An 18503-nucleotide genomic window follows, 5' to 3' on the forward strand; every position below is an offset into this window, starting at 1 on the left:
TTTACCACCAAGATGCATTATTTCCATAACAAAATCGCTCCATTTCCCATTTCCCTGCCCAACCCCCAACCCAATCGGATGTGACCTTTGCAGAGTTTCCCCTCCCCCCTCCTGGTTTGAGACTGTTTGGGGCTTTTAGTTTTAGGCTACTTGCCCCGGGGGCCCAAGAAACCTGACTTGGCACTTTCCTGGGGCCCACCCTTCCTGCTTCGGTGGCTCTGTGTCCTCTCCTCTGGTCGCTGCTCACCACGGGGCGGTCCTGCTGGGTCGGTTGGCAGCTTCCCCTCTGACAGCTGTGCAGGCAGGAGACTGACCTCTGCTCGCACTCAGGTGCCCTCCTGCCTCCCGCTGACCAGGGCGCTCAGCTGCCCTGCTCGCTTCTCTGGTTCTGTGTTCGCCCCGTCCTGGCCTCTGGTTTCCTGGCCGCCATTGGCTTCTTTTCCGCGTCACTAACCCCCTTTGCTGGGGTCTGGAAGCCGGTGCGCCTGTCGGCCTGCAGGCTCAGGTCTTTCTTCAGGGGAAGATGGTTTCTTCCATTTGTGTAGTTATTTCATCCCCTTTCCTGTTCCTTTTGCTCCTGGAATTCCTGTAACTTCATGTTGTCTCTCCCTTTGCTCCTTTAAGTCAGAGCCGGGAGCTGGTGGGCTTCAAGGGCCACGTGGGGGATGTGGTTTGGTGAACACAGATGGCTGTGGGTGCCGTCGTGTGGTGCCTCTGACGAGTGAGGATGTGTGTGGTGTCCGCCCGAGGGATAGCGGGCGGTGCGGGGTGGCAGTGAAAGGACGGCCAGCATCTCTCGAAGCCTCGCTCGCAGGGAGCCGGGCCGCCTGGCCTCCTGGGGCGCATGCAGGGGGGTCCCCGTGGAAGACGCTTGTCCCCCTGGCCGTGTCGCAGGGAGCCGGGCCGCCTGGCCTCCTGGGGCGCATCCAGGGGGTCCCCGTGGAAGACGCTTGTCCCCCTGGCCGTGTGTGTGCACAGTGCAGTTTGCTTGAGTCAAGTGTTCCCTTGCCCCTCCTCTTGAGGGTGGCCCTGTGTGTGTTTACAGGTGTGCACCCGTGTGCATCTGTGATGTGTCCTCAAGGGCAGGTGTGGCCAGGGTCTGGATGTGCCAGGCACGTGTGTGTGACTCTTTCTAACTGACTGAGTGGGTGGTTGTGTCGGGGGGCGGGGTCACTGGACAGGCCTGTGTGTTGGTTCTGCTGTGTGGGTCTCTCTGTCCTGGGCACCTGTCTTCCCTCTGTGCCCCACTGCTGCCTTTGAGGAGGGGGCAGCGTGTCCCCTCCACTGGCAAAGTGCAGCTCTCAGCAGGGCTGGCTGAGAGGTCCTGCTGAACGAGCCTGCCCTGAACAGCTGGCTCTGGTGTCTGCTTGTGGACTGGGGGTCTGTGTTCTGGCTCTGCCAGGGGAGCTGTGAGGGGCCCATGGTGTGGGTGGGGTGGCATCTAGAGTGCCAGGAAGTGGCTGGTAGGGCCCTGCAAGGCCCTGGTGGGGCTGATTGAAGGGTGCTCTCCTGGGGCCCTCTTCCTGTGTCTGTGATGGTGCCTTCTGCCTGCTGCAGCTGCTCAGCTTGTAGGCAGGTCACTCCAGAAGCCTCTGCCGTCTTCACTTAGCGAATCCGAGAACACATTTGCTCTGATAGCACTGGTCTGACAACACTGAAGACGCTGTCAGTGCCATCGCGGGTCTGGGTGCGCACGTGCACACACGCCTGTGCGGCACACCTCCCATCACTATGTAACGTGCGCCCACACCTCCCCAGGCCTGTTGGCCAGGCCGGGTGTTCAGAGCAGACTGGGTTTGAACACACACATGCACTCAAGACCTCCAGGCACCCACAGTGACTGCTTGCTTGATCGTCAGGTGGTGTGAGGGGTTTGTTGGTAGCTGGTGGCCCTGTCCCCCTAGAGCTCGGTCTGACCCGGGGGTTGGGCACAGACCAGGCCAACAGGCCAATTCAGAGCAGCTGGCATGAGGTTATGATTGTTGTCTGGGGGCTGAGGACCCGGTTCAGTTGGAGTGTCTGGAGAAGGGCAGCGTGGGAGCCCGGGTGGGGCAGAGGTGCTGAGCACAGAATGGGAGAGGCGGTTGGGTTTGGCTGGTGAGTGGGGGAGGAGCCGCTTCCTTGGCAGACTTCCCAGAGACTGAATATTTGGGGCTTTGTGGACCACTTTTAGCTCTGCTGCTGGACCAGATGCAAACGAAAGAGCTTGGCTGTGGCGCAGTAGAACTACCGAGCAGGCAGTGGCTAGTGGCTACCGACCGCTGAGCTAAAGAGGGACAGAGGCCAGGGGGTTCTGGGGACCAGAGAGCGGCTCCAACCCAGGTCTTCCTGCCGGAGCCCAGCAGCCATGGAGGCCACCAAGACTCCCGTTCCCTCGTTTGTGAAAGCGGGGGGGGGGTGGGTGCAGGGGTCATTAGCACAGTGTCAGTAGCAGGTCTGACGCACGTGGGGCCTGGGACGGAAACTAGCGCCTCGAGCCGGGCCTGGGCTGGGGGCACGTGCCCTCGAGGGTGTTTCTGTGGGGGGCAGTGCGTGGGGGGGGGAGCGTGTCCACGGGGGCACGGATGGGTGCCGGGCGCGTGTGCCTGGCCCCCCGTGCCCTCAGAGAGCCCCCTGTCCCCCCAGGGCCCCCCTTCGCCCGCGCCGGCCTCAAGAGCGGGAAGACGGACGGCTCGTCGTATCTCCGCAGGAAGGAGAAGATGTGCCGGTTCTTCATCCGGCGCATGGTGAAGGCACAGAGCTTCTACTGGGCGGTGCTGTGCGTGGTGGCCCTGAACACGCTGTGCGTGGCCATGGTGCACTACAACCAGCCCCAGCGGCTCACCACGGCGCTGTGTACGTAGCCGGGCCCGGGCCTCCCCCGCCTCCTCCCGAGCCACTTCTGGTCTGCAGCTGGCCTTTGCTTAACGCCCAGGGCAGGGCCCCTGCACTGACCGCAGCACCCTGGGGGCCTCTGCAGGGGGCCTGCTGTTCCCCGGGCCCGAGCGCCCCGTCCCAGGGCTGCCCCGGCCCTGTGAACTGGGATAGCCCGCTGATCTGGCCAGACCCTGTCCCCAGTGTAGTGGGAAATGAGTGAGGGGTCTGGGTGCCAGGGGAGGATGTTCGTGGGATGATGCGTCCTCCCTCGAGAAGGCTTCAGACCCGGGGACCAAGGGAGCTAGCTCCTCGTTTCTGTCTTCCCCGGATTCTTCGGGAGAGAGTCCTGGCTCCCAGGGCTCCCCTGTTTCACTTTTCTTTGTGGTTGGTTGAACCTGGGTGTGTCCAAGACCAGAGCGACTTGCAAGCCTGTGTCCGTGAGCCTCAGGACAGGCCTGGGGCTCTGGGTCATGACCTGCCCGGCCCTGCTACATGTTCCAGGCTGCGGTGCTGGGCTCCCTGCCCCTCCCCAGGGACCAGGTTGGCCTTCATACCCAAGGGCCCTGCAGGGCATATGAAGCTAAAGGCCTTGCTTTGTGGAGCCTCTCAGGAGCTCCAAAGACACTCCCCTGATGATTTCTGTCCTGCAGTCAGTGCTTCCTCTTCCCCATCCCCATGGTCAGTGCATTTACCCTGCCTAGTGTCTGCGGCCAACCTGGACACAGGGCCTGCTCTGGGCCCCCCACAAGGGCCTCATTCTCTCCCTGGAGCCTGTGTGCCTGCACCCACCTGAGGTGCTCAAGACAGCCTTTTCTGCAGAGAAGAGCCCTCCTGGGTCCCAGTTCTGGCCCCCAGCAGGCCAGCCGTGCTCCCTTCTGTTAGATCGCAGAGCCTGGTCCGCCGTGGACTGACGGCTCCACAGCCACTGGGAAACATGGGCGGGACTCCGGGCTGCTGCTTCCCAGGCTTATGTTGAAGCCCATTGCTTGTATAACGGGAAAGGGCAGAGGAAAGCAGAAGCGCACAGGGACGTCCAGCGGACAGGCTGGCTCAGGCTCCTGGCGGGGTGAGGGTGCAGGCCAGCCTGAGTGCCTTGAGCTGGGTGCTCTGGCCCCTGAGTGTGTCCTGGGGCTGGTGGTTTGGTGGCTTGAGTCCTCAGGCTGAAATTTCCCGCCCCTGGCGGGGGGGTGGGGGCCAGGAAGACAGGGCTTCCTCCTTACTGAGCCAGTGGTGCGGCTGCTCCGTGGGGCCTCCCAGCCAGGCCTTCTCTTCCCACAGGGGAAGCTGGTGGTGCCCAGGAAGTCCTGTGGTGACTCCTTGTTTCCTGGGGATTGCCCCGCGTGGGCTGGGGGCCGCCTGCATGGCCTGGCCGCTGTCTGGCATGCAGGAGCACAAGGCTGGGAGTGCCCGGTGCTGGGCCAGGCCGTAGGTACCCCTGGCCAGGAACCTGCACCGTCCTGCTCTGTCTTCTCTGTGGTTTCCTGGAAGTTCCTGAATTCACTGGCATCACCTGGGGAAAGCGGCTGGAGGGAGAGGGGGCCTGTGCTGGGTCTGGACACTTCTGCCCAGGGCCCGGGCTCTGTCCTCGACAGCTGGCTGGAGTGAGGCAGGCTGGTCCGGGAGGTAGTGAGGCCTTGCAGGAGGAAGAGGAGTGCTCCCCTTCAGGGCCATCCTCGTCAGAGCTCGCCGTGGGCCTTGGCCTGAGGCTGGCCGCCCCTTGGAGAGTGGGTTCTTTGCATCTTGGCTCCTGTCCCTCAGGTGCGCTGGGGACCCCAGAGACCGACGCTCGAGCTGCGGAGGGAGGGAGGGAGGGTCCTCCTGTGAACCCCCAGGCCTCGTGAGAGGGCCCGGGCCACCCTCTGCGCTGTCCCTCTGTCCCACAGTGTGTGTGTCACAGCACAGGCACTGCTGGACCTACCCGCTCTGCTCCCCGCAGCCTGTGGGCTCCTGGAGAGAGGGGTCTGTCCCCCATGCCGGCTCAGAGCACACCAGGGCCTGCTGGTTGAGTGAAAGATTTAGGACTGCATGGACCAACACCCTTTCTTGGCCCCCAGGCCGAGCGTGTGAAGCTGAGGGTCTCCTGCTCAGGAGAGCGGAAAGGCAGGTGGGGTGCTGGGGGCTCTGGTCCTGGAGCCCCCTTCCCGACAGCTTCCCCTTTGGCAGTTCGTGTGCTTGTGTCTGCAAACTACTCCCACTTTGGTCTTCTGGGGAGCAGGGTGGGCATCTGGGCTGGTCGGCTGGAGGTCGCAGCTCTGTGGCCTCTCCTCCCAGGACCTGAGCTCCTTTCACGGTGCCCCTGAGGTGCAGGGCAGGTGCCTCTGTGACCTCATGTGGAGGGGCTGTGGGGCTGAGTGTTCCGAGCGGGACTCAGGACACAGCTGTCCCACCGCCCCTCACAGCTGCTGTCACCATCTCCAGGCCCAGGTGCCAGGCGCTCAGGCAGTGTCAGGCGGGGGTCAGTGGGCGTCCACGCCTCTGGCGTTGCCCTCTCAGCTTCTCCAGGACAGTTGCTTTGCCTCCTCACTGCTCATTCTGTGCATGGTTTGAGAGCCCTTGTGTTTTTCTGACTAGCTCCGGAGGCCAGGCCTTCTAGGGGTGAGCTGCTCCCGGGAGTTGGTTGCCCATGTACTCATGCCACAGGAGGAGGATCCCCACCTGAGACCTTGGGCCACACAGGCCATCACGTGTGGGTCTGGGGGGCCTGGTGCCCAGCGGGCAGTGGGACTGGTGTCTCTGCCCAGCCAGGGTGTAGGCTGCTGCAGATACACCCTGCTGAGGCGGCTACGTGTGTGCAGAGCTTGGAGGAGAGCAGATTTCAGGGCGCGGAGTGACAGCAGGAGGTGTGTCCCTGCCTCCCCCATCTGTTTTATCAGGAGATGCTTGAGCTCCAGTCTCCCAACCAGTCTGGAAGCCAGAGGCTCTGGCCTGGGACTGGACTCTCAGAAACCTGCGTTCACCCCTCGGTCCTGGGCCCCCTGCGGCAGGCTCTGCCCTTGATTCTGAGCTGCTTCCAGCCTCTGCGTCTCTGGGGACAGAGGGCTCAGCGTCCAGAATGATGGGTGGGTCCCAGCTTGGGAGGAGGATCAAACAGTGACCTTATTCGGAAGCCTGGAATTCCTGGTTTGGCCAGACAACGGCTGAGCCCGGCTGTGTCTCCTGCACTCCGTGGCCTCGAACAGCTTCTGGACTGACTGTTTCTTCTTGCTCTGACTCCGCCTTCTGCTCAGGCTGGGTTAGGGACAGTGTCTGTGTGCTTTGAGCACGGCCCTTAGCTCCAGGGTGGCCTCCCTTCAGTCCTGAGGCTCCTGAAGGGTTAGCACCACCAGGGGCAGGACCCCTGGGCTGAGGCAGGCACTGTTCACCACGGCTGCCTGCTGGGGTCCAGCCTGAGGGAAGATGAAGGCACCCACAGGAGTCCCTGTGTGACTCACAGACAACGCGGGGGCGGCTTCCCCAAGGCCCCCGGCAAGCGTACTGCGTGGGCCTGGGGATGGAGGCTTGCATTTGGTAGGGTGAGCCCGTGAACAGTTAGAACCGAACACGGTGCTGGGAGTCCAGAGAAGGACCAGGGAGGCCTCCTGAGAGACCTGGCGTTAAGGCCAGCAGTCCTCAGGGAAAGAAAGGAGTTCCCTCAGGGGTCCTCGTGGAGAGATGGGGGTTCCGGCCGGGGAGCTGACATTCTCCACCTGCAGTCAGTGCGTGGAGCGGGGCGTGAAGGTGGGTGGCCAGGTCCAAGGCTGTCCAGCTTCTCCACGGGGCTGGGGCGCCCTCTGCCTGACCACCTTAGGTCCTCCTCGGGGGGACAGGGGCCCTTGACCCCAGAGCTTCTCCCAGGGTCAGTCCTGGGAGCCTGTGTGCGTGTCCCACAGGCACTGGGCGCTCAGCACCTTTCAGCTGGGAGGGAGCACCTCTCTGCATCATTCCACTCTGTTCATTATTCTGTCCTGGGCAGAGATTAGGGCGAAGGGCCACAGACCAGGCCTGGAAGGCTCAACCCCAGGCCCGCCTGGGGTCTGGTGCCCTCCAGGCTGGGCTGGAGCCAGGTCGGAGGGGCTGCGAGCTAACGCCCTCTTCTCCGGCTTCTCCTAGACTTTGCAGAGTTTGTTTTCCTGGGTCTCTTCCTCACAGAGATGTCCCTGAAGGTGTACGGCCTGGGGCCCAGGAGCTACTTCCGGTCCTCCTTCAACTGCTTTGACTTCGGGGTGAGTGAGACGTCTGGTCAGGACGCCGGCTGTGTACTCGAGAGGGCGTGCAGCCCCTCCCGTGGTGCCGTGCCCGGTGTGGGCGGGGGTCTGCGACGCAGAGCCCAGGCGTCGAGGGGCCCGTGAGCCTGCGTGGGCCAGAGGGGCCGTCTGAGGCGGGGAGGCGCGTCCTGCTGGGGTGCCAGCTGTGACTCCCTCCCTCTCTCCCCTGCCCTTGTTACGGAGTCTCAAGACCAGCTCAAGGCTCTGCGGCCTCCCCTGGGCCTGGCATACAAGCTTCTTTCAAATACGCTGCCAGGGCTCAAGGGAGCTGTGGTCCTGATGCCTCACCGTCCTGTGGGTCCGGCCCTGGGCACGTGCACCAGTGTTAGGGGAGGACTGACAGGCCGTGGTGGCCCAGCCCTCCTTGTGAGGCTGGGGGGAGCAGTGAGCCTGGGTCTCTTCCCCAGCCTCTGCCGGTGAGGGAAGCCTGGAGGGCAGGTGTTTCTGAGGCTCACTGCGAAAGGGCAGGGGGAGGGGCAACACAGAGACCACTTCCCTGGGCCCAGCAGATCATGCAGGACGCCTCCCTGGTGCCGAGCCCAGAGCCCAGGGGTGGAGTGCTGTTGACGGCTGCCCAGAGCTGAGTTCTGACCCGGTGGAGGCTCTGACTGAGAAGTGGATGTGCTGCAGTCCAAGGGAGGCCTTGCAGAGCCCCCAGTAGCCAGGGAGGGCGCCCGGACCTAGGTCGGAGGAGAGCGTTCCTCTCGTCAGCGCTGCAGCACAGTTGGCAGACTGTGTCAGATCTTCGCGACGACTCACTTCATAGGTGAACAGCTAGAGACGCTGTGTGACGGGCCCAAGCTGCCCAGCTAGTTAGTGTGCCGGGGGTCGGTGCTGAGCCCAGGGTTCCCCCGCACACGCCACGCTGCTTGATGTCTCTGGGGAAGGAAGGCGATGGGGCCCAGGGTGCGCCCTGAGAGCCGTGGACACCTGCTGCTTTGACAAGACGGTCGAGGGGAAACCAACTCTTCTGATTCTCTGCCCTCCTGGTTCCAAAGAAAGCTGCAGTGCACGTGGGCAGAGGGAACCCGGAGAGGGAGGGAGATTTCAGGGAGACGCCCATCTGGGAACTTCCAGAGCCCCGCACGCAGGAGTAGTTTGCACATAAGCTAACAGAGGAACCCAGGGTCTCTCGTGGGTCACAGTCCAGCTGGCGCTGGGTGTACAGTCCTCCCGAGGCTTGGCTAGGGCAGGAGCGTGCATTCAGGCTTGTCACACGGCTGTGGCCAGGCTGGGCTCAGCAGATCTGCTCCCGTGCCCTCTCATGGGTGTGGTCGGCCTCGCTTCCCAGTCGCATGGGCCTCGCCACGTGTCTCACGGCTACGGCAGCTCGTGACGTGAGAGAGACTCGTAGGTCCCAGGACAGAGGCCGCAGGAGCCCAGGCTCAGGAGAGGGACGCCGTCAGCCGGCTGTTGTGCTTGCCAGGAGGGAGTCACTGGGCCAGCCCGCTTTTAATGGGGGAGAGTGTGACACAGGGACGTGGCACCAGGATCGCTGGGGGTGTCCCGGAGGCTGCCTTCTGGGCCCGTGATTCGCACCCCCCCCCCAAGTGTAGAATGCACTCCCCTCTCTCCCGCCTCCCCAGAGTCTCGTCCCGTTACTGCGGCAGAGCCGCGTCACCCGCAGCACACCCAGCCTGGTGGAGGCTCCTGCAGCTTCTCTCAGCCTGTAGACCATGAAACTAAAGGGACAAGCTGTCTACGCCGCACCCAGCTTGGGTGGGACAGGCAAGGGGTCGCTGCTCTCGACATCCCTGTTCAGGAAGGGGAGCGTGGGCTGCCCAGCTCGCCACTGGGCCACAGCAGCCCTGGAGCCCAGCTGGGAGGTGGTGGGAGTGCCCTGATGAGCTCCTGCGGCCTGGGAAGCCCTCTGGCTCTGGGCTTTGTCCTGAGTCATCTTCCCTTTCCATGCAGGGTGGTGAACGTTTTCAGCTGAGGTTTTTCTCAGCCTGCTTCCTACTAGTAGAATTTTGGGAATCCAAAGGCCTAATTTTGTACTGTCTCTGTCCGATTCAGTTCAAACTGGTGATGTTTTTGTGTGCATAAGCCTTGTAAGAACTTCACGGGTACGTTGTGAATCTTCTTGGAATTTACCCCGTTGGACAGAGCTGTGCCCACGACTCTTTTAGAGGTCAGCCCTGCTCGGCCTGAGCTCCTGCTGAGATGACCGAGCTCAACCTGCTTCGGTGTCCTGAGGACGTACTGCTTCACGCAGCCCATGTGGGAGGCACACCCCGTGTCCCTTGGGAGGGCCTGAAGGTGGCTGCACATGCTCCCAGGCCCTACCCTTGGTCTTTCGGGGTCTTACGGAAAAGCCACAGTCACGCGCTGGGCTTCATCTCTAGGCTCCGGGCCATTTCTTAATTTTGGCATCGTCTGCTCTCTGGAGAGGCCGAGCATTTCCCAAACTAGCAAGTCTCGGCTTCTCCCAACAGGAAGTCCCTCGGTTCCCTCCCTCCCCTCCGACACGAGCGGCAGGAGGACACCAGGCGGCATCAGTGACTCTCGGCAGAGCCCTGGCTCTGGGCCGCACGTCCGCTCCTCACGCAGCCACAGGCCCCGGCGTGCCCCGCTCCGCCAGCCCCCTTTCTTGGGCACCTGGGGTTCTCCTCACGTTCCTGTGGCATCCTCGGGGTCCAGCATTCCAGGGGGAGTGCTCAGGGGCTTCAGGCCTCCGCTGACTGCTGCTCAGGGCCACTCCCTGCTCCCAGAGCCCCACCCCCCCCCCGGCACTGGGGTTTGAATCACGCAGCTCCTCACTCCTGTTTCCCACGTCTGGGTTGACTTTTCTGTCCAGGTGGCAAGTTACCACAAGGCTTAATGGCTAAGGCAGCAGACATTTGTTCTCTCTTGTTCTGGCGGGTTGGCAGTCAGGCTGTGACTCACGGGTGTCCCTCCCGAGGTCCTGCGGCCCAGGCTCTGTGGGGCTGCAGGGCTCCCATCCACGCCCTGCTCATGGTTCTTGACAGACCTCGAAAGTCAGCCCCCAGGCTCACCCCAGTGGCCACAGCCACCCCAGTTCCTGGTGTTGAGGGCCACCGCACAGGCTGCCCAGTGTCCCCTCCGCCCCCACGCAGCTGTGACACGTCTCAGGGGTGACGCCCGTCCCTTTGTCCGTCCTGTTTGCCAGAAGTGGGTAGCGAGGTCCACCCCACCCTCAGGGGACAGACTGCACCAGGAGTGGGTTCCCCGGGGGCTATCTAGGCGCCACCTTCATCATGAACCACTGTGGACGATGCCGAGGAGGGATGGGCAGGAGGAGACCTGGTGGAGCCCAGCGCTGGAAGGAGGGGGATCAGCCCAGGGCACAAGGCGGGTGCTGTGATGCTGAGGGCAACTGGTGGTGGCGATCGGGCCACCAAGACCAGACGTGCTGAGCTGGTGCGAGGGTCGTAGTGGTGTGGCAGCTGGGGGCATAGCTGATGTCCTCGGAGTGACGTGTGTCCCGGCGGAGGAACGCGCAGCGGGGGGCTGTGCATCTGGGGTGACTTGGAACGGGTCCCACCAGCAGACCAGACGTGCGGGGTAGTGGACCGGTGTTGACCCACAGGGGCCCTGGCACAGTCACCATTCTCTCAGTGGCTTGGTGAGAGTGTTGGTTCCGTTGCAGTCGACACGAAATGGGTGGGAGTGACTGAAACCTTGGAGGATGTGTGAGCCAAATGCAGTGAAATGGAATTTAAGAGACTGAAGCTAGACATGGGAGTCCTCCACACCAGCTGCAGAAGTCGGGTTGGCGGGGGTGAGAATTGGCCGCACACACGAAGAGGACACGGGCACTCATGCCGACCGTGGGCCTGGGTGTGCCCCCCGAGGCGTGGCGGTCAGGGAGGGAATTCGGTCTGGGTGCCGTTGCTGTCCTGCCCAGGGGAAGGCTGGTGAGGGGTCTGCGGCGCCCCAGCCCCACTGCCCTGTCCTTCCTAAGACCCTCACGCCAGACCCTGATCAGGGTGGCCCTTCACAGGGCCCGTCTGAGGAGCAGCTGGAAGGGGGGACGTGCCTGTTGCTCACAGGCCCTGGTCCACTGACACGGACGGCGCCCAGGGTAACTCTTGGTGAAAACAAGAGGGCGGGCTCGTCACAGGCTGTTCTTGGTGGTTTCTGGGAGAGGACAGGATGCAGTTCTGAACTGGGACGCTCAGGGCAGTGACAGGACCGGAGGGGGGAGTCACGAGGAGGCCGAACCTGCTGGTCGGTGTGAGAGCAGCCCAGCAGGCAAGGTATCCGACGTGCTTGCTCTGGAGCCCCGGAGGAGTGTGGGAGGCTCCCCTGGCTGTGACGAAGCCCAGTGCGGGCCTTGGACAAGGAGACTTTCAGGTCCGCCCGGAAACCAGCAGGCCGGACCCGCTGCGTGTCCTGTGTCCTCCTGGTGTGTCTGGGTCGGGGCAGGACGGGCACCGGCCCTGGGGGCCTGCAGCTCCCTGGGGGCTGCACCTCGTGCTGCCTTATCTGGCTTAAGCAGCAGACGGGAGGCAGGGTGGATGCTTGTGGAGATGCAGCCACAGCGCGGCGAGGCATGTGCCCAGGCTGACCCGTGTCCCCTGCAGGTCATTGTGGGGAGCATCTTCGAGGTGGTCTGGGCGGCCATCAAGCCGGGAACCTCCTTCGGGATCAGCGTGCTGCGGGCTCTCCGGCTGCTGAGGATCTTCAAAGTCACCAAGTACGTGGTTCGAGTGCTCCTGGGGTGGGCGCAGCACCCTGGGGCAGCTCAACAGCACTGCCCTGGGGACTTGTGGCGCCGGACTTGGCCGCAGCCGTAGGGAGTCTCTCTGTGGCCTGTGATTGGTTTAGAGGCAGAAACAGTCATAAAGCAGCCTGCGCTGGGGCAGCGGCCCAGCAGGACTTGGTCTTGGCCTCGGGGCCACGTCTGCCCTCAGGGCAGTTTCCAGCTGGACCCAGTGTTGCCAGCAGCAGGGTTCCTGATCCTCTCGTTAGCTTGTTCCCCACGGTTTCACACTGTTTCCTCTTGAAATCAGCAGTCCTGTATTTCAGCTTCCGGAGTGTGGCCCTGCTCCATGGTTCGCGGGGAAGCAGAAATGAGCAGTGGAAGTTCTCTGGTTGTGGCCCCTCAGTCTGCCCGCCTGCCCTGCAGGCCCGCCTCCCGGGGTGGGAGGTGGGCTTCCACTCGTCCTGGCCCTCATGTGACTCCGACCTGACTTGAGCTCCCGGGCCTGCCTTCTCCACCAGGGCCGACCCTGCCTGGTCTGTCCTTGGTGACAGGGCGGTGCCCTGACCGCGCTCAGTTTCATCCCACGTGACTCCTTCCAGCCCCAGAAACGGGTCGTACCCAGGGCAGAGGGAGACGCAGTCAGCGCAGGGAGAGCCAGCGTGGCGGTGGCGGGAGGCAGGCAGACACCCTCACACACGACTGTCCTGGCAGCGGCAGAGCTGCTGTCACTTGGCGGGCTGGAGCCGCGGCCAGACACCACAGCGGGGGCCCGAGACCCCAAGGCTGCCCCGTGAGCAGCTGGAGCGGGTGGCCGACACGTGCCTGGCATGGACCTCCGTGCAGCGTTCTGGGCAGCCTGGGTCATGACAGCCACGGGGCTGTCCGCCCTGAGCCTGTGCTGGAGGCCCCGGGCTCTGGGCCACCCCTCCAGTGGCCGACCCAGCCTCTCACTGCTCCTCTGGCGTCGCCAGGACGTTGAGGTTCTCCTGGTGTCTTCCAGTCTATTTTCCAAACCTGAGGTCACTCGAGGTCACGGCAGTGTAGCTGCAGGAGTTGAGTCCAGTGTGGCCCAAGGACACTGCTGGGTGCTCTGCACCACGTGCCCCCAGTTCTCCACCACCTTCATGTGACAAGTGCCGTCCTCACCTTGGTTGAGGGGCCTGGAGTCTGAGGAGCCCCATTTCCTCCTGGACCTGGACCCCTGCCCACCCCAGGAGAAGGCTTTCCTGGAGTCTTCCTGCCCACCTTCCATTACCTCTCTCGCACCTGGTGAGAGGACCTGGGGGACAGGTGGGCCTCTGTGATGCGGGCCCCAGGGAGGAGGACATGGTTTTCGGGGCCAGGTGCCCAGTGGTGGGGCGACATGGGGAGATGGCTGCCGGTCCTGCAGTCCTCCCCACGCCCGGGCAGCAGGCCCGCAAGTGCAGAGCACAGAGGCACGTGGTACGTCTCCCTGGGGGGCTGATCCCAGTGTGCGCTCTGGGCTCTCCTGGGGGAGCGGCTGGAGGGGCCCAGGCACCCAGGGAGCCATCAGCAGCTCGACTTCGGGGGACCTGTGTGCCACTGGGTCCAGCTGAATGAGAGGGACACGGTCTCTGACCTCCAGGAGACTTTGGGGGGTGGCTGCACACTGTGTCCTTGGACCTGGTGAGCGGGCACTCGTGGCAGCTCACACCCCGAACTGGCCCCGCTGCGCTGAGGCTCTTTGCACAAAGAACTGCCTCTCCTGTCGGACGGGGGACAAATCGTCGAACCCTCACTTCCTGAGGCGCTGGCCGGAGGGGTTGGGGGAGGGGAGCTGGGCCATCCTCCCTGAGAGGACAGTGCCAGGAGCAGGTTTGGGAGGCAAGGGCGGGTCCCGGCTGGACGCGTCGTCTCTGCTGGAGTCCAGCTGACGGGTCTGGACCTCGGGAGAAGGCTCCAGCTTCACCGGCAGGTGTGAGTCGGTGTCTGGCGCGGCCCCCGGGCGGGACCAGACCTGGCCGCCCTCCCGCAGGTACTGGAGCTCGCTGCGGAACCTGGTGGTGTCCCTGCTCAACTCCATGAAGTCCATCATCAGCCTGCTCTTCCTGCTCTTCCTCTTCATCGTGGTCTTCGCCCTGCTGGGCATGCAGCTGTTCGGGGGACAGTAAGTGATGCTGGGCCCCAGCCGCCGGCCCTGGTCTCCCCTGAGGGCCTCGAGTGGGCTGCTGACCCTGGCACCGGGACACTGGCAGCCTTGGAGGCGCCGGGTCCTCCCAGCTCCGTCGGGGCTGCCTCTTCCCAAGACCCTTGTTTTCTCAGGTTCAACTTTCAAGACGAGACTCCAACGACCAACTTCGACACCTTCCCTGCTGCCATCCTCACCGTCTTCCAGGTAAGGCTCCGGCTCCTGGCCTGCAGGGAAGGCGGCCGTCCTCCTATCATCCCCTTCCTAGCGCCGCCACACGACCCGGACGCCGACGTTCTGGCAGAGCCCTACGTGGAGCAGACGAGATCGGTCAGGAGCGAGGCACAGGCAGCCTCTGACGTGTGGCCCTCAGTCTGGGACCCGGGTCGGGGGGGCCGCCTGAGACCCAGGTGGAGCTCTGGGGGTCTCCGGGCTTCAGCCATGCACCTCTCTGCCTGCCCCCGAGGCCTGGGGCGACCACAGCTGTCTTTTATTCTCCGAGAATAAAATGCCCTGCCCCTACCAAGCTTCTCCCTCCATGGCTCAGGCCCCAGTGGCCCCTCAGTTCTCCTTCGAGTCTGGAAAACATGCCCCTCCCCCCCGTGGCTCCCTGGGAAGCGAGGCCTTCGGCCCGTGTTCTATGTGGCGTGGCCTCGGTTCCAAGGGACCGAGGTGCTCTCCCCTTCACAGAGCTGTGGCCCCATGGGTCCCCCGACCGGCCTCTCCTGTACGATAAAGCCGAATGTCCCTGCCCCACGAAGACTCCTCGGCCACGTCTGAGGCCAAGACAGGCAGGGACGACGCGCAGGGGAGCCCTGCAGGTGCATGTGCTCTGGCCGGGGCCCTGCCTGCCCCTGTCCTCGGTGGCTCTGACGCTGCCCCCAGCCAAAGCTGGAGCCACAACTGGTACAAGGAGAGGGTCTGCGACCACCTGCTTTCTCCCTCTGGCCTCAGGGGAAGCCGGGCAGCTCTTCTCCCAGAGGCAGGCACTCTGCTCCCGGCCGGGCAGGACCCTGGCCATTATGGTCCTGCTCGCTGTCTGACCGTGCCTCTGAGGGCCGTGGCCTCGCCCTCCTCTGATTCCCTGCGTCGGGATGCTCGTCAGTCAGTCCGTCCTCACCTTCTCTGAGGGAGGCAGAGAGAGGCTAGGCTCGCTCACTTGCCGGTGACGCCCCAAACTGCGTCTCCCAGAGGTTTCTGAGGGTGAGAGGCTCTGTGCCCCTGGGGACAAAGGCGAATTGTCCCCTGCAGGGGCCTCCAGCAGAGGGTGGCCGGACCTGTCCTGAGCAGCGCAGTCTGCTCAGTGGCGGGAGGGAGCAGGCGGGGGTGGGCAGGGGTGCCTTCTGGGAGAGCAGCAGGGTGGTGGGAGGAGCCGGGGTAGGAGAGCAGTTTGTGATGGGCGGGGGAGGGGCCAGGTTGGAGGGGCCTTAAAGCCAGGCCAGGGGGCTTTGCCCAACTGGACTGTCACAGGGGTTTCCAAGCAGGGAGGTGACTTGCTCCACAGTAAGAGCTGTGCTTCGCTGTATTTATTCCAAGAAAGGACCCGAACATGCTGATGGTAGTGGTGTGGGAACCAGGGGAAGGAGAGGCCAGAGCTGTTAGAGTCAGACAAGTTCTTCTGATCAGACGGCGCTCTGATGTAGACCTTAGACCCCCCTGCTCTGAACGTAGCAATAAGATAATACATGTTAGAAATTAAAAGGAAGCAGCCAAGCAGAAAGCAGTTTCTGGGGACTAGAAATGGAACAGCGCTGAGAGACGGAGACCAGACGCCCGGGGTGAGGCTGGGATGAGCTGTGAGCCCCCAGGAGCCTCCTTGACGGCTCGGCAGCCCCGGAGCCGGGGTGGTGTCGGGCCCTCCAAGGGGGCTGAGCTCTAAGGACTGACTATTGGCCAGGCCAGGCCTGTCACTCACACAGGAGACACTGGCCGGAGAGCCTGAGACCCCAGGATGGAGCCCTGCTGAGCAGGGTTGGAGAGGGCACAGGGAGGCATGTGGCCAGAGAAAGAACAGCTCGAACTTCGCTCATGATGAAGCTGCCCCGCGGTAGGGTCGGGGGTGAGCCGCTCCTGAGATCCGGAGGCGCAAATACAGGTGCCTTTAAGATCCTCCAAGATTTAAAGGAAGAGCTCAGCACCAAATATGAAAGAAAGGCACTTCAGACCCAAGGATATCTGGTGACTATGAAAAATAACCAAGTAAAAATCCTAGAAATAAAGGATACAGCCATTGAGATAAAAATTGAGGGTGGGCCGTCCACTGACATGGTCCACACGGGAGCAGGTGAGCTGCAGGTGTTTGGGGTGAGCCCGTGTGGCTCGGAGGGACGAGAGGGTGCCGAGTGTGGTCCAGAGGGTCGGGCCTGACCCAGCCGGATGAAGAGGAAGCCTTCAGATCTGTTCTGGAGACAGAGTTCCTGCAAGAGAGCGCCCTCTGTTGGCAGGCCTCTCATGAGCAGTGATGCTGGACGGTCTAGGGGAATAACTTCACAGGGGACGGCAGTCCCTGTCGGCCTGGAGTCCTGCCGGCCCACCCAGAGAGCCGTGGTGGAGCGGGAGGTGGAAGAAAGCAGCTGAGACTCAAGTCCGAGAGGGGCCGCCCCAGCGTAGGGAGCATCGCACACTCGCACACTCGGGTGCGCTTGGAAGAGCGGTGATGGGAGGGAAGGGAGCGCTGACCCAGGGAGAGGTAGGGCCCCCCCTGCTGCCCAGAAACCGGCCACGAGAGCCCCGCCCGCCCTGGCGCCTGCTGACAGTTCTACGAGGGGATTCTGCTAAGTGTTTAAGAAAGAGCTTTCTCCCGTGCTACACGGACGACTCCACAGAATATAGAAGGAAACACCCGGCCCATTTCTGAGGCTGGAATCACCTCGGGCGGACCCTGTGTGGAGCTCTCTGCGCTTCCTGGACGTGGGTGACTGCGTCCTTTCCCAAGCTGGGGACGTGTCAGTGGCCACCCCTCCGCAGAGTTTCCCAGGTCCTTCCTCTCACGTCCCTCTTTTTGGGACCCCTGCAGTGTGAATGTTAGAACGCTTCGTGTTGTCCCAGAGGGCTCTTAAGCTGTCCTCATTCCTTTTTATTCTTTCTTCCGTTTTCTGTTCTGAAGTAGTGATTCCCACTGACCCGTCTTCTGCCTCGTTTAGTCTGTTGTCGGTTCCTTCCAGTGTGTTGTTCATTTCAGTGATCTTATTCTTCACCTCTGGGTGTTCTTTATACCCTCCAGCTCTTTGCTAAAAGCTTCGCTCTGTGCGTCTGTGCTCCTCCTGAGTTCTCCGAGCATCTTGACCACCATTACCGTAAGCTCTTCCTCGGACAAATGGCCTGTCTCCTCGCCACTTATTTCTCCTGGGCTTTTATCCTGCGCCCTGGCCTGGGGGATACTCCTCTGCCGCCTCATATTGTCTATCTTTCTGTGTGTATTTTCAGGGAGGTTAGTTACATTTCTCGACCTTGGAGAGGTGGCCCCCTGTGGGGGACGTCCTGTGCGTCCCAGCAGTGCAGTCTTCTCTTGTCACCCGAGGGCCAGGGTCCAGCTGGTCCCAGGGTAGAGTCTGGCCCGTGTGTGTGGACTCCTTCCACAGGCTTTGGGGTTGTTGTTTTCTTATTTCTGGTGCCTGCCCCTGGTGGGTGAGGCTGGACTGGAGGCTTGTGCAGGTTTCCTGGCAGGAGGAGCCGGTGCCTGCCCACTGCTGAGTGGAGCTTGGTCCTGGACCTCTGGTGGGCACGGCTGTGTCCAGAGGCCTTTGTGGCTCAGGAGGTCTGCTGACGGCTGGGGCTGTGCTCCCACCCTGTGTGGTGTTTGGCCTGAGGCTTCCCTACAGGCTGCTTGGTGGGGCTGGGTCTCGGTGCTAATGATCCAAGCAAGACATCAGCCTCCAGGAAAGCTCATGTAGATTAACACTCCCGGAGTGTCCGCCACCAGCTTCTGTGTCCCCTGAGTGAGTCCCAACCGTCCCCCACGTCCCCAGGAGACCCTCCAGATCCAGCAGGCAGGCCTGGCCCAGGTTCCTATGAAATCACTGCCTCTGCCCTTGGCCCTGGTGCATTTGAGTTTCCGTGTACGCTTCCCAAGCAAATGGAGTCTCCGTTTCTCCTAGTCCCATGGGGCTCCTGGCACCAAGCCCCCTTGGTCTTCAAAACCAGGGGTCTTCTCCTCCTCCCAATGCTGGAACCCTGGGCTGGGGAGCCTGGTGGTGGGGGCTCAGAGCTCTCACTCCCATGGGAGGGCCTCTGTGACTTAACTGTCCTTCAGCTTGTGGGTCACCCACTCGGGGGGCATGGGGCCCAATTATATCGTGATCATGCCCCTCCTACCGTCCTGCTGTGGTTCCCTCTTTATGTTTCCAGTTGCAGAAGATCTTTTTTGCTAGGTTCCAGCCTTTTTTCGTTGGTGGTTTAGCATTCAGTTGTGGTTTTGTTGCAGTCATGAGGAGAGGTGAGCTCGTGGTCCTACCGCTCCGCCATCTTGACTGGAAATCCTACACGTTAATGTTTTATTTCTTAAGCTGGGCAGTGGGTATCCTGAGGTGTGTTCATTATTCATTGAACCTTTCTGAATGTTTGAAATGGTACATAATGTAAAATT

At 62.5% G+C, this 18503-nt stretch overlaps 1 protein-coding gene across 9 annotated transcripts in view; it reads left to right on the top strand.

Moving 5' to 3' along the window:
• The window catches only part of CACNA1B (calcium voltage-gated channel subunit alpha1 B), a 173343-nt gene that overhangs the window by 54359 nt on the left and 100481 nt on the right, over nt 1-18503 (top strand). For all 9 annotated transcript variants that reach the window (XR_012506676.1, XR_012506679.1, XR_012506677.1 and 6 more), the window contains exons 11-15: nt 2626-2835; nt 6946-7058; nt 11648-11760; nt 13766-13897; nt 14053-14125. Coding sequence is in view for 5 of the 9 variants with exons in the window: in XM_074362846.1 (XP_074218947.1) it covers nt 2626-2835; nt 6946-7058; nt 11648-11760; nt 13766-13897; nt 14053-14125 (641 nt within the window). In the remaining 4 variants the exon portion in view is untranslated. The remainder of the gene's footprint in view (nt 1-2625; nt 2836-6945; nt 7059-11647; nt 11761-13765; nt 13898-14052; nt 14126-18503) is intronic.

This window comes from Camelus bactrianus, chromosome 4 (genome assembly GCF_048773025.1).
Source record: "Camelus bactrianus isolate YW-2024 breed Bactrian camel chromosome 4, ASM4877302v1, whole genome shotgun sequence".
Taxonomy (NCBI): Eukaryota; Metazoa; Chordata; class Mammalia; order Artiodactyla; family Camelidae; genus Camelus; species Camelus bactrianus.